Raw genomic sequence first — 15743 nt, forward strand, 5'->3', positions numbered from 1 at the left:
AAAAATTAATTTTTTTATTATATTTTATATAAAAATTTTAAAAAATTATAATAATAAAATAAGATAAGTTAAGTTATACTCTTTCAATTCAAACAAGAGAAACACATGCATGACTTTGACGAGAGTAAGCTATACCTCCGACGATGATATTAATTAATTAGATTGAATGGGGAATCAAAGCGTAGGCATGAAAGGAGTAGCGAAGAGAGGAGCAGAATAATAATTAATAAAATAATAAGCAGTGACAAATTCAAGGTGTTAGTTGGGGGAGAATAGATTAGAGACGTTACAAAGTAGTAGCCGTTGTAGCACTCCTTATCTCCTCCTCCTTCTGCAAGCGTATATATTTGACTCCAACGTGCTGCGTCAAAAATCTCTTTTTCAAATACCGGAGTCTTTAATAATTTCATGATTACATGCAACTGATCAGTCGATCGCTGACATTTTCTGGCTGCTTTAAATCTTGCCGTTGGCGTGAACACTAACCCTTCCCTCCCTCCTCGCTCGAGCCGTCATTATCCACCTGAGCGCGCATTGATGATTGATTAATAATAATAAAGCTGTACATTCTAAAAAGCCTACTCTAATTCCTCTCCTGCTTTAATATGATAGAAACCTTCTCCTTCTCTCACCCTCATCCCCTAACTCTATACATGTTCTTTCTTAGTCAAGAATTCCCACGGGAGGGAGCGAGCTCCTCTCCATTATATACCTTGCCCTTAAAATATGTGCAGTGATATTCCAAGGCAGCATGAGTTGCGTGAGCCTCTGAATTAAATTTATATAGCTGCCATGACATGACACGACCTCCTACAAAATTGCTCCACTTTGTATTTTTTGGAACCCATCATCACCGACCCCTTTCCTTATCGACATCATGCGCATAACACAGATATTGCTACTAAACGTACGCTGCATGGATATACTTGATTCTACGTACGTACTTTACTAGTTTACCATGCACGCCCCCTCTAAACTATAAAACTGGAGTTGATGTCTACTCGTCTACTTGTGACAAAGATTGTGAATCTACCCAATGAAATCTCTAAAACAATCTCTAAGCTACAAGCACAGTACCCTTAATCCTAGATCTGCAATTGTTTCCCATCATTTCAGACCATAATTCAAAACAATTTATAAATTTCTAGACTGCTGAATCAATCACCTTTGATTTGCTCTTTCATTAATTGGTACTTGATTGGCCAAGGAAGTTAGGGGATGATCATTCATTCATTCATTTGCCTCAAATTCTCTCTTCTTTTTATTGGTTCTCTAACTGTAAAACTGCATGTTTAATTAACACGTGTAGTACTAGTAAATCCCACTTACGAAAAATTCTACTGATGATCTCTAAATCATATATAATTTTTTTTTATTAAATATGTGGTATATAGATAATGAGTAAAAAAATTTATTTAACATCATGTATAATATAAAAATGATGAATAAAATGAGTCGCTGCATATATGTGGACACTGATAATTGGCATTAATTTGTGTATTTTTTGAATGAATAGTATATAGTACGAAGTCGTGGCTTTTCATCAACTTTTAGTACATTAGGAGGAACAGTAATAAAGAAAAACAAAAGAAGTGTAAAGTACTGTTGCTATCTAGCTCTTGTACCACTCGTGTTACATGTGACAGTCCAGAGTTGAGAATCTTTTTTATTTTTTCTCGGCAAATATAAAGGGTTATGAATCATTGACCAGTAATATATAGATCATGTTGTGCATGATGCATGGTGGACGGTGGATATTTTAACTTTTTACACGTACAACACGTGCATATAACTCTTACCACTACCAGTACTACAGTCCGTGACTTCTTCTGAAAATTAGAGATCAAATATGCATGGGAGGTGGGTAATTAAAGATCATGACATGATCAGAAGCTCGATCGATTGGCTTTTTGAATCAACTTCAACCGCTTATTTGCTCAACAAAGCCAAAGAAATGGAGTCCCCAAATTATGCTTATTTGACTTTTAATTTATATATATTTTATACATATATATAACACATCTTTTATATTCTCTTAAAAAACACATAAATTAAAATCCTTTTCCTTCCCACCTAAGCAAGGTAGCTGCAATATATATTTAACAGGGGGAAAGGATTTGCTGATGATCTTGTACTTGAATTAGAAGGAAGTTTTTGGGATTGGTTGAAATGTAAGTGATCTTAAGACCTCGTGGATGGAGACAAATTAATTAAGCTTAATTTAGTTTAGTTAATTAAGGCTCTAACAACTCATGATCACATTAATCTTGCATTTTGTGTTGTCAATATTCATCTAATTATATATATATATATATGTCAAAGTGAATTAAAAAACATTAGAAAAATAGAAATAATAAAATATTACGGCCAAATTCGTGATGGACACGCTAAGTTGATAAGAAACTAGAAAATGAGATTCAAATTAATTGATCATTGTCAACCCCAAATTCTATATTTTTATATATATAAACACGTAACCTTAATTGGTTGATGAGTCACATAATTTATAAGTAAAACGTAGTTGGCCCTATATATAGTTTGCTTAGGTATGATGTTAATTACATAAAGAAGCCACTTTGTCCACTTTTTACAAGCCAATAATCTACCCTTTTTTTAAGGGATTATGTCACACACACACATAGGTGATGTCCTTTACAAGCTGGTGATGTCCTTTTCTTAGTTTTATTTATTTATTTATTTTAATTTTCTTAAACTTCTAACTTTGGAAGAATACTGTAACACTCCTTATAGGTGGTGTTAGGATGATTAGAAAATATAAGGAAATTGATTAGATTCGAAGTTGACCTAACCTTCAAAAGAAAAGAGGTAAAGATCAGAAATAGAAAAATATTGTATTAAGGTTCTAGATAATCCTTCAGAGCCAAGTTGCTCAATACAATATAACTCACGTATTAGGCCTGAGCTAAAAGTAACAACAAGATAATAAGACTAGAATCTGCAATTAGTTGATGTTATGGGCCTAAGCCCACTACTTATTACAATCCAAAAATCCAGTAAAATAGTCTAAGGCCTAACACAAAAGGGTAAAAGAAGTAAAAAGATAGAAGAGTCCACGGCTTGGATTGGGCCCAAGTTAATCGGCTTGTTACAAATATGCAGTTTATTATTTTTATTTTTATTTTCTGATACGTACGGCATAATTTTGAGATATTTTGTTGGGGCCCATAAATATTCATGTGAGTTCTTCTGTCCATCCTTTTAAGAGCCCAACTGATCACACCCAATCTATGAATTTTCGTTTTGGACCATAGCTCTGCCATACGGCCCATACCTAATATTGTAATAACCAGATAAAGTTTAATGCTACATATATAGTCTCAATATATAAACTATTATATAATTATTATATATATATATAGGAGCTAGGATTTAGTTAATTATATATTAGCCCATGCAGCTACATATTAAATTGTACTAATTAGCCCTCACTCATGATCAACAACCCATCTTATAAATTTGAGCTAATTACGTATGTCTACAGTAAACATGAAATTAATTAAGCTGCTTGAAGATCATCAGGATATATTATGTTTTTATAATTAATTGTACTGACTTGTATCATGATCATTTTGTAGTACGATATTTTATTTATAAGGGGATCATCAATCACATGAATAAAATATTAAAATTAAACACCCTGATTTTTTCTTTCTGATCTTTATCTTTTTGTTTTTTTTTTCCCTTTTTACATATTTTCTTGTTCTTGGCCCTTCCCTAGATATAAGATAAATTAATATATATATATATATATCGATTCACAGATTAATATTATAATTTTTTTTAAAATAATTAATATTATAATTAGACACACACACACATACATATATATATATTATATATATATATATATATATATATATGCAAGTAATTCCAAGAAACTTCGGTGGTCCGTCGTTGTTTTGTAAAAATCATAAACTACGCATGCAATAATATTCCAACGTACACTAGAAAATTAAAGCTAGCTAGCTGTACTTCTAATTAGAAAAATAAGTAGTCGCATGACAAAATTTACAAGTGCGAGCCCACTCATGACTTGGAGTCCAGTCGCCATGAGCATATATCTTAAACATGCTCATGAAGACTTTGACTCTTCTTTTGATGGCTGATGTCTAGATCATCTTAATTAATTTGTGGCCATATATATATATATATAGTACCCCACTTCTAATTACTTCTTTATTTACATTTTGAGAGAGAGAGGTATCGATCGATCGGAATGAAGGGCCATTAAGGCCAATTAGTCTATTTCATATGGTCTTTAGACTATTGTATAGGAAGAATATTGTAGGTATCGTTTGTTTGAATTAATAACGGTACTATAGGGAACACACACACGGAGATATATAGCTATATATATATATATATATTTATATATAAGACGAGGTAGCCGAGCCCTACAAATTGATTGGCTACGTATATATATATATACATATATAGGAGAATTGCTTAGATAGGCCATGATTAATTAAGAACATGATGACTTGCACATGAATTAATTGGATATTCTATTCAAGCGGGAACATGATTATTATATATTAATATTGTTAAATTAACATTGTATAATAGAAAAGGTATATATGTAATGTGTTCTTTAATTTTAGTGAACTCAAAATATGTTCAATACTATTCTATCTGCAAGTAGAAAATATTAACAAATAAAATTGCTTCTTGATTTTATGAACAAAATTGTTTCTTAATTTTATGAGTTAGCTAACGACAGCTAGCTGATGAATATCGATAATCTTCAATATTATAAGAAACATATATAATCTCTTAATGATCATGCCAAAGATTTTAAGAAAGTGACCGTAAAAATAATAAAAAACCTTAATATATATTATATGTATATTATATGTATATAAAAAAAATTTTGAAAATATAAATTAGATTTCCTAGCTACTCGAGTTCTGTTAAGTTGTATGCTAATTGCATTTACATACATCCACGTATCTTTTATTGATGATCTTTAACATGATCTCATTGCCAAAAACAAGTTTAGTCAAAATGAAGAAACATAAATAATAATGACATGATTATTTAAACATCATGTATCGGAAGCTTTTGCATGAATGCAGTTGTTGGATAATCCTTTAAATCCACCGATATCACACACACACACACACGTACGGCCTATTATATATACCTGAAACTTGTTTTTAAGTTGATTCAAGCTGGGTTGACATATTAACCATGGTGCTTAAAACAATTTAAAACATTAAAAATAGTAACCTGATCTACATATTAAAGCTAAAGAAGCTGTAAATTAAAGTTGAGGAATAAATTTGTACATAAAAATTCCAAGTTGAACAACAAATTAGCAATGATGATGATCAAGAGACCATTTTAATAGAATAACACAATTCCTGGAATTCATTACTTGTATTACTGTGCTAGTGTAAAAGATTTATATAAAGTTTGTACAACATTCTAGAGAGTCCGAAAGAAATAAAAGTGGTTACAACTTGAGACAAAACAGAAAGAAAGGTGTCTACGGTGCCTCTGCAGTAGCTCTTGATTTCTCTGCAGTGATGGCTGTTGCACTTGATTTCTCTGTAGTGATGTTTGTTGAGGCATCAGTGGAGTCTATGTTAATACGCCCCCTCGAGTCCAAGGGTGTATCAACAATCTTGAGACTCAATCTAAGTCTGAAAAATCTGTCCGCAACTAATGGTTTGGTGAAAATATCAGCGAGTTGGTCGTTAGAGCTGATGAATGACATTTTTAAAGACTTGGCAGCAACTCGAGCTCTGACGAAGTGAAAGTCAATCTCCATATGCTTTGTTCTCGAGTGAAAAACTGGGTTGGCAGCCAAGTAGGTGGCTCCAATGTTATCACACCACAGTGTTGGAGCATGACTAAGAGGTAACCCTAGTTCTGAAATAAGTGTTTGAGGCCAGATAATCTCAACTGCTGAAGAGGCAACATCTTTGTACTCTGCTTCAGTACTGGACCTTGCAATAGTTCGTTGCTTTTTGGAGCTCCAAGAGATCAAGTGGTTACCCAAGTAAATACAATATCCGCCCGTAGACCTTCTATCATTCGGATGTCCAGCCCAATCCGCATCTGAATAGGCATGCAATTGAAAAGAAGATTGAGAGGAGAAGTAGAGTCCATGATTGATTGTAGCTTTCAAGTATCGTAGTATGGGTTGCACCCAGTGAGGTAATTTAGGTGTGTGCATGAACTGACACATCTTATTTACCGCATAAGAGATGTCGGGTCTTGAGAGAGACAAATATTATAATCCTCTAATTATGCTTCTATACATGGTGACATCATCAAAACTAGGAGAATCCAGATGAGAGAGTTTTGAAGATGCAGCCATGGGTGAAGTGACAAACTTGGCATGTAACATATTACTGCGGGTAAGAAGATCTTTAATGTATTTTCGTTGGGACAGTAGCAAACCATTACTCATTTGAATAATTTCCAACCCAAGAAAATATGAGAGAGGTCCAAGGTCCTTTACAAGAAAAACCAAGCTTAAGTTTCTAATGAAGGTGTCAGTAGCTCTTGATTTCTCTGCAGTGTCGGTGAGGAGGGTCTACCTCGTCGAGATGTCCTTCACAGAAAAAAAAAGAGGCATGAAATTCAAAGTAACAGGAATTATCACTACAGAATTTGGACACAGAGATAAGATTCTTGGTGACGTTAGGAACGTGAAGCAAATTTTTAAGTAAGAAAGAGGAGGATGTAGAAGATAAGGAAGAAGCACCTGTGTTCTGTATTGGAAGACCCGATCCATCCCCTACACACACTTGATCACTACCACAGTATGGTTCTGAAGAGAGATTCAGATTATTGAAGTCATGTGTTATATGGTGAGTTGCAGCTGAGTCTGGGTACTAGGTGGACTTCTGAAAATCGCTTGGTGTGGTGAAGTTGGCGGAGAGAGATGTAGGTGCTGCAAATTGATAGCTATGGTCAAAATGATGGAAGCATTGTAGAGCCACATGACCTACCTTCCCACAAACCTGACAGGATGGGCGTTGTGTGGGTGCTGAGGTATTCTACACTGCAGGTGAGAAGCTGTGACCACCACGTGAAGGATGACCAGATCTTCCTCTGCCATTGCGACCACATCCACGTCCACCACGGAACTAATTATAACCACGTCCACTGGTATTGGTGAAATTCGCAGATGGCTCAACCGAAAAAGGTGTTCGTGCACTATGAGCAAGCCGACTTTCATGTACTAGCAATAGCTGGTATAGTTCATTGGAGGAAATCGGCTCAGCTCGTGTTGTCACAGAGGTGATAAAAGCATCATAGGCTAAGCCAAGACCAGTGAGGAGATAAGTAACAAAATCTGGATCAGGTAATGGAGAACCAGTGGCTGAAAGAATATCAGCTAGAGACTGTACTTTACTAAAATAATCAGTAATACTTTGGTCACCACGGGTAAGATTGGCTAATTGAAACCGAACTTGAAACTGCTTGGCTTGAGAGTGAGACGTAAATAGGGAGGAGAGGGAAAGCCATAGCGCACGAGAAGTGTTTGAGGAAAGGACATGGCCAAGGACTGACTCTGAAAGAGATGAGAATAAAATGCTAAGAACAGCTTGATCAATACGTTTCCAAGAGGAATACGCTGGATTAGGTGCAGTAGAATCTGGAAGAGATGCTGGAGGAGCAGTAAGTGTGCCATCAACGTACTGATATAAATCTTGCCCACGGAGGTAAGCAGAGATTTGGACTTGCCATAGTGGATAGTTATCGGTAGTAAGTTTAGTGGTGACAAGATGAGAAAAGGAAGAAATGTTTGTAGAGGGAGGAGAGGGAAGGGGATTAGAGACGGCCATGGATCAGATTTGCAAAGACTGTAAGTCTCTGGCTCTGAGATACCATAATAGAATAACACAATTCCTGGAATTCATTACTTATATTATTGTGCTAGTGTAGCAGATTTATATAAAGTTTGTACAACATTCTAGAAAGTCCGAAAGGAATAAAAGTGGTTACAACTTGAGACAAAAAATAGAAAGAAAGGTGTCTACGGTGCCTCTGCAGTAGCTCTTGATTTCTTTGCAATGATGGTTGTTGCACTTGATTTCTCTGCAGTGATGTTTGTTGAGGCATCAGTGGAGTCTATGTTAATACATTTAACTCTATATATAGTGTATATATCTCATATATATATATATATAGTATCTGACCTAAAATTAATTAGTACTACTGTCCTAGTGATACTCTCATGTGGAGATCAGTACTTTAGCTATGGATGTGCATGTTTTATAAAAGAATCGAGTTAGAAATTAATTAATCTGTAACGAGATTAGCTAGCTCTAAAAGCAGGCAGCGAGAGTTGCATAGTCTGGTTCTGCTAGTACTATTTTTGCCCGAGTTGAACGTGATTAACTCCTTGCAGGATCAAGATTTAGAGCGAGGTATATCGATCTTATATTACTGGATAATTATCTGGTAATTAATCAGGTAATTATGTTTTATTTTTACTTTTCATTAAACCTTCATTCCTGCATATATATGCATGTAGTACTTGATTTTAGGTCATGGGTTCTTGAGTCTTTCCAATCTAGGATATATATATATATATATTTATATATATATATATATATAATATAAGTACTATACATATAAATAATATAGGATATATATTATTTACAATCTTATATAAATAATTTTTAATATTTTTAAAAAATAAAATAAATTTAGAACATCATTAAAAACACTTCCTTGATTAGAAAGTAAAAAAAAAATCATTAAAAAATAATTTCTTAATCACGAAGTAAAATAAAAAATTATAAAAAAAATTAAAAAATATTCTGAATTATTTTATTAAGAAATTATTTTTTAATAATATTCTGAATTTTTTATTTTTTAAAAATATTAAAAGATATTAAAAAATCTATATAAAAAATAACTTAAAAAAAACATATAAAAAACATCCAGCTGGAGCTTTATTAAAAGAAATTATATGGGGGGACAAATACAAGTCATGTTCTGTAATATGTTGAAAATAGGGATCAGTATGCAACAATTAAGTGATGACCCCAATGAAATCCGAATGAAATCTCTGGCGCCTACGCTAGCTGTCTGGACAAATCGTTCACGAAAAAAGCAGAAATAATTTATAATTAGCTACTACGTCTGCACGCATTTACATGCACGGCTTTTCTGCTAACACATGCATGAAAAGATTCCCCTCCCGATGATTAAATACAGCAAGTTTACATGAATCGGGTCACAGCTCATATATAAGGCAATATTTATTATTTTTTAAACTCACCAGCTTCTACAAATTAATAACATATTATTTTATTCTTTCTTTTATGACATTCTCATGTCGATCACAGTACTTTTATTGGCTTCTCATAATATATATATATATATATATATATGGTCTACAATCCGGCCAAAGACGTTCTTATTGATGCAATTTTCGACGATGCCTCAACAAATTAGTCTAATCAGAAAGAAACCCAGTGGAAGATACTTCTGATCTGCTTAAGTTAGAAGATCTATTGATAACATAGACCTGAGAAACATTTTCTAGAGCATACCTGCTGCATGGTGACACATTTAGTATATTCACAGATAGAGAATGACTAGAAGCTGACCCGTATACTATATTCCCTTTCAAGCATGATTCTACTTGTTAATTGCGTCCTTTCAGCCCCAATATTCCGTCCGGACTTATTTCTGCGAATCTTAGAAGGATTTGATCGGCGATGATTTCCGGTCGAGTATGAATATTACAGGTTCCATCCTTAATTGATTCTCTCACTAGAGGCTCTTTCGTCGTCCATAGAGCTTATTTATTTAGACCCAACAGGACTTGCTCTATTTATTACATATATCATTGAAGAAATGCTTGACGACGCGGTACTGCTATATATAATACGTTTTGAAAGCAAATATATATATAATTTAAATCTTCCCAAGAATTAGTTACTATTAATTAATTCTAGATTCATACTTATAACGTTTGAAACGATAGATGATTTAACGAAACATTAATTAGAGGATCGAGAAATTGTGACTAATTTGTCATCATTTCAATTAAATTGATCGATCACTACTACTTCTCAATATATATAAACTTCACTAAAACGCACAGAAAAGCGAAAAATGAGTTTTTTTGCGACCAACAATTACAATCTGATTATTCATAATTTAAGGACGAAAAATACAATAAAATTACCGCTGCGAGCAAAGTTTTGCAGCATCGCGAGGCACCAGATGGCCCTGCGCCATAACCATGGATTTGTATATCTCGACGATCACCTTCTCGTCGTACTCCTTGAGTGACCGTCCCTGGAGTCCACCGATCCCATCCCACGAAACGGCCCCGCCGTACCCTGCGCCGGCAGTACTGCACAGTGGCGAGTTGGCGAATCTGAGCATAAGGTTGACGTACCAGTCTCGAAGACGCACGAAGAAGCTCTTAGGCGAAGGCACTCTCCGGACGCGGAGCTTGGGCGTGATCTTGATCCGCCAGAACCGTGATCTTCCCCGGGCGGAACCCAGCTGCTCCGCTCCCATCCTCCGCCTCTGGCCAGTCGACCCAGTTAACCTCTCGTAGCCTCTCCTCTTCCAGTATCCTCTCAACCTCTTGTACGTGCTGGTAGAGACACCTTCCATTGTTGCTGCTGTTTTCTTTGCCTCTCTCTCTCTTTGACAGAAAACACACGACTGTGGTGGACAGAGCTAGCGACAGAGAGAAAGAGAGGCTATTGAAGCTGGTTGACAAATTCGGTATATAAATAAATGAAGGCATGAATATTATAGAAAATATACATATATATATGTATATTATGTATGTATGCATATGCGTATATGATGATAATTTATATATATATATATATATATATTCATTATTGGATTTATGTATCATGCAATGTTGGAGGCCAGTGGAAGGGTGGTGGGGTGGTGGTGATCATAAATAGCAGAAGCTAATACGTAACTGCATTTCTCACGGGTGTCGCTGTCCTTATTAATAAGGCTGAACATGGCACGTGCCAAGCACCAAATTAATTTTTTTTTTTAATATCATTATAGATTATATTTTTTAGCATAATTAATGTATATTGCAAGTTGATCATGGTCATGCGGCCTGATCACATTTTTCTCTCTTTTATCACCCTAAATTTCACTGATCAAAATTAAATTATATATATAATTAAATTATATATGTACACACACTCACGTTAAGTGCGTTGTATGAAGTAATATTAATTAATTAGGTTATGTTTGACGTAAATACTGCATTTAATTTTCCTTTATTTCTGAGATTATTACATATTTATAATTGGCAATAAATAATTTTCTTTTGCAGAGATGAATCCATATGAAATGTGTAACATAATATATAATAGTATTGAATGATTATTATTAATGTTGTTGCGTCACAAGTATTATGATCTGATTTACGATAATTATAAATAATTAAATTATTTATTTCTAATATATAGATAGCTAGGTGTAATATTTAACGTTTACATGAGTCCGAAACAGGCCGGCCAGATGAGAGGGCCGGTGAAATATTTAGGGACATGAGATCCCAACTTGAAAGAGAACATATATATATAATGATTGCTGGTATGACTTTGGATCTAAAGTGGGAGTTGAGGTGTTTTTCATGACTTTGTTTGGGTGGGTACGTACGTACGTAGATGGCGAGAGAGCAACATAACGCGATCAATGCTTTCGTTGGAATAATGTTAATTTGCATATTTATTTTAATGTGATCTCTCTTTATGATTATCGATCGTATTTAATTCTCTTATGAGATTGTATATGGATAATATTAATTAAATATTATAAAATTTATTTATATTAAAATTAATCAGATAATTAAAAAACTTTAGTTTTGTGGTGACACGAGTGATACATATAATATATGATTTAAAAAGAAGAAAGAAGAATAAGTAGTTAATTAAAAAGCAATTAATTTGAAGACCAGATAGAGTTATTGCTTTGGATGCTCACTGAGTGGTGATGCCCTATTGTTAATAATAGGCATAGACTTTTTTTTTATGAATTTAGTGGGTGGATGTCTTTTCTTTACGCAGGATCGTGACTTCCTCTTTATCACAATACATTCTTTTCCACTCGTGATATATATCATTACTAGCTTGCAATATCCATCCAAGCCAAGCCATGTTTATAAAACAACGAGTGGTTTGGATTTAGAGATGAATTGAGATGGGTTAAAATAATTTGTAAATAATAGAATAAAAATTAAATTATTTATTATATTTAATGTAAAAATTTAAAAAAATTAATTTAAAATTTAAAAAAGTTGAATTATTTATTATATTTTACGTGAAAATTTAATAAAATTATAATAATAAGATGAGATGAATTGAAGTGAATTGAGATGGGATATAAATACAAACAGCCTTTAGTAGTAATATATATATATATATATATATATATATATATCTCTCTCTCTCTCTAAGCTTTTTCTTTCTTTGTCTGATCTTGTCCCGCTTAAGGAGTTGCTGTTATATATCCGAAGGCCATGTACATGCATGCATACATATATATATATATATATATATATGTATGAGAGCATCGTTAGGGGTTGAGAGGATATATAAATTATTAATTGATAATAATATAATTGATCTTGCCGGTCACAATATATATTGCAAGTCAAAGCTATTCAATCCTAACGTACAAACTTTTAATGACATTTAATTTGTAAACATATATATATCTCCAAAGAATGTGAATTGAAATTAGTAAGTCGTTGATGGTCGGTCGACGAAGTAGTTAGGGAAATAGGGTGCTCCCAGCAATTATAAACCATCACTCATCTTTTGGAAGTACGTACCTACTACGGAAAAAATAAATATTTGTGATAAATTATTTGTGATGATAACGATTATTTGCGACAAAATAGATTCATTTCGATAGAAAATAATTATTTTTATTAAAAATAACTGGTCGTAAATAAGTAATTTTCTTGTAATATCTATTTCTCAAACAATAATTATATATAAAAAGGTGCGAAAATAAGTCGCGTTGGAGTCAATAGGGATTTGTCAAATCTTGTTCGTTTAATTTATTCAAATACGAGTTGAATTCGAGCTTTTAATCGAGTTGTCTTTTATGTTCACGAGCTCGTCGAGTTGCTTGTTTAATAATCCAGTGAGCTTGAGTAAGTTCACTAGCCGTTTTTATTTATTTATATATAATTAATATAGATTATTTATATTTTATTTATAAATCTTGACAAAAAAAAAAAAAAATTGCTAATATATTTATAAAGCTTATATATATTCATATGTCAATGTGGATGATATTTATAATGATTCAAGTAATATGTTTAGTATTAGGAACTTGATAATCTTTAAAATATTTTCATTACAAATATAGAGATAATACTATAAAAATAATAAATATGACATTATTCGAATTTATACAAATTTGTACGACCCAAACTGTTATACAAGTTGCTTAGTTTAATAATCAATCATAATTTTATGTTTACATATAACTCATTCATTAAAAAACTTTACATATATGAGTAAGCAAATTTAGAAATATAACTATTTCTATAAATTTTTTACAAATTTATTTTAAATAGAAGGAATTTTTATACAATAATATACTTTTGCAAATTATTTATTTATAAAAATGTACTTACATTTTATATTATATATAGAGAAATTTTACTCATCCATAATTATTTACTCACATATCATATATTTATAACTTTTTTATAAGATGTGAAGTAATAAATAGTAATTGATAAAAAAGTTTTTTTTTTTTTTAAATTAATGATGGCAACCATTTTCCTTTTATAGCTTCACACAATTATTGATATTATATGACTTTATACCACACTCATATATAGTACAAGATATTTTAATATAGCTTATAGATTGCTCCTATGTAATTTGACCTTGTGACGGGGTAATTCTATGCATCAACCTACACACTTCACACACCATGCATTTAAATTTTTTTTTTTTTTTTTTTTAAACCTCAATACACTAAGTGTGTAAAGTGTGTGATGAATAGTAGGCTGATGCAAATATGTTATTTTGCAGGCAGAATGTAAATGCACCACTTATTATAAAATTCATTACATTTATTAAAAAAATCAACACACCACTACTTTTTTAAGCTAACTGGATATGAATTTCATGTAACTTATATATTTGGTGTTTCAGCACATAGACTTGCAGATATATTGTTTAAATTCTTTAGGTATAATGCATATGTGATGGATAATGTTTCTTGATGGTGACACCAAGTTATAAATTTATAAAAAAAAAAAAAACAGAACAAGAGTTATAAAATTGGCAGCTTTCCATTGGTTTAATCTCGAAGTTCCACTCAAATACAAGTCATTTCTTCGAGTATTTAATATGAAAAATACCCAGCAACAAGAACTGAGAAATGAGAATCTCCTTCTCCAGGAGTCATTTTCATATTTAATCCAAACCGCATTCTTTCGGTGCCTCCTAAACTGTCCTACTTCAATTCCGTTCTCACGCACAAGTCTCTCACTCGGTCCTCCAGTAATTGGTTGGAAATCCTTGACTCTTTTCTGCGGACCAACCCAGAATCCAGATGGCCCACTTTCCCCAGAAAACACACAATCGAGACGGATGAACATCTCTTTCATCGATTTGGGGAAAGGGGAAGAAATAAAATTTAAGACATTGAATCCATCAGCACTGTTATTAAATTTAAAATCAAATTTCCAATCTATAGCCCGTAGTTTTTTAAAATCCTTTTAGAAAACAGAAAACTCCTCAAGATTTCACCCGTCAACACACAATCGGCATAAAAGAAAAAGGAAACAACTTTAAGCATAGTTAAGAAGAAGAACAAGTTTATCCAAAACATAAAATAAAAAACTGGAAATAGACAAGGCAACCATATCAACAAGCATTCTTTGCAGTACCACATTATCCACGCAAGATGCGGCAAAATTAAAAAGTAACATATTTTACCATAATTAATACCACAGCTACGAATACAGTTAATTAATGGAGATAACCAGTGCAGTACATTTCCTAGTTCCTAGACTTTTTGGCCGGCCTCGAGGAACCCTGTGGCTTTGGAGCCTTCCTCTTTATCGGCGTCAAGCTCTTCTTCTTAATCTTCTTAGGGTTCTTCTCCGGGGTCTTAACCTGACTGAGCCTCTTGGTCTTCACACCCTTCTTCTCTGCAATCTTCTTGGGGGTTACGGCCTTCCTGGTCTTGGTGCTGTTATCCTTCTTTTTGTGGGTCTCTTTCTCTTTGACTGCCAACTTGACCTTCTCGGTGGAGGAGACCTTGAAGGAGTTCTTGATTTTCACAAGCCTCTCAGACTTGACAAACCTCTTTAACTGAACAGAGAGGACTTTCTTGAAATTGGGTGGCAACACTTTCTTGTACTTCTCCTCTGCGAACTTCGCTATTGCTTGCTGGCTCGAGCCTGTCCGGTCCTTCAGAGTCAGTATGGCCTCGCTTATCATCTGCCAAAGAACCGAAAAGAAAACATTTTAAAAAAACAAAACAGAACAAATGAAGAAGAAGAAGAAAGAGAGAAAGAGTAAAGATGATGGGAAAACCGAAGGACCTCAAAGTAAGGGGGATGAAGGGTTTTGTCCTTATTTCCAACAGCAACCGTTGCTTTCGCCATTTTTCTGAAAGTATCTTCTGGTGACTTGCTGTGTGTGTGTGTCGGTGTTTTGAGTGCGTTTGTGAGTTTAAAAGAGAGGGAGTTTGAATATGGAGGGTGGTAAATGGTAATGATA

At 33.3% G+C, this 15743-nt stretch overlaps 2 protein-coding genes across 2 annotated transcripts; both read right to left on the minus strand.

The window, feature by feature from the left end:
- Positions 1-10046: 10046 nt before the first annotated feature.
- Positions 10047-10752, minus strand: LOC108994122. The gene has a single exon (XM_018969216.2). It carries the CDS (start codon positions 10621-10623, stop codon positions 10180-10182), a length of 444 nt encoding a protein of 147 aa, XP_018824761.1. The 5' UTR covers positions 10624-10752; the 3' UTR covers positions 10047-10179.
- Positions 10753-14816: 4064 nt separating this feature from the next.
- On the minus strand, positions 14817-15743 carry LOC108994123 (histone H1-like). Its single transcript, XM_018969217.2, has 2 exons — positions 15566-15743; positions 14817-15461 (listed from the first exon to the last, which is right to left on the minus strand). The coding sequence occupies exons 1-2, from the start codon at positions 15626-15628 to the stop codon at positions 15018-15020; spliced, it is 507 nt and encodes a 168-aa protein (XP_018824762.1). The 5' UTR covers positions 15629-15743; the 3' UTR covers positions 14817-15017.

The sequence above is a fragment of the Juglans regia genome, chromosome 11, assembly GCF_001411555.2.
Source record: "Juglans regia cultivar Chandler chromosome 11, Walnut 2.0, whole genome shotgun sequence".
NCBI lineage: Eukaryota > Viridiplantae > Streptophyta > Magnoliopsida > Fagales > Juglandaceae > Juglans > Juglans regia.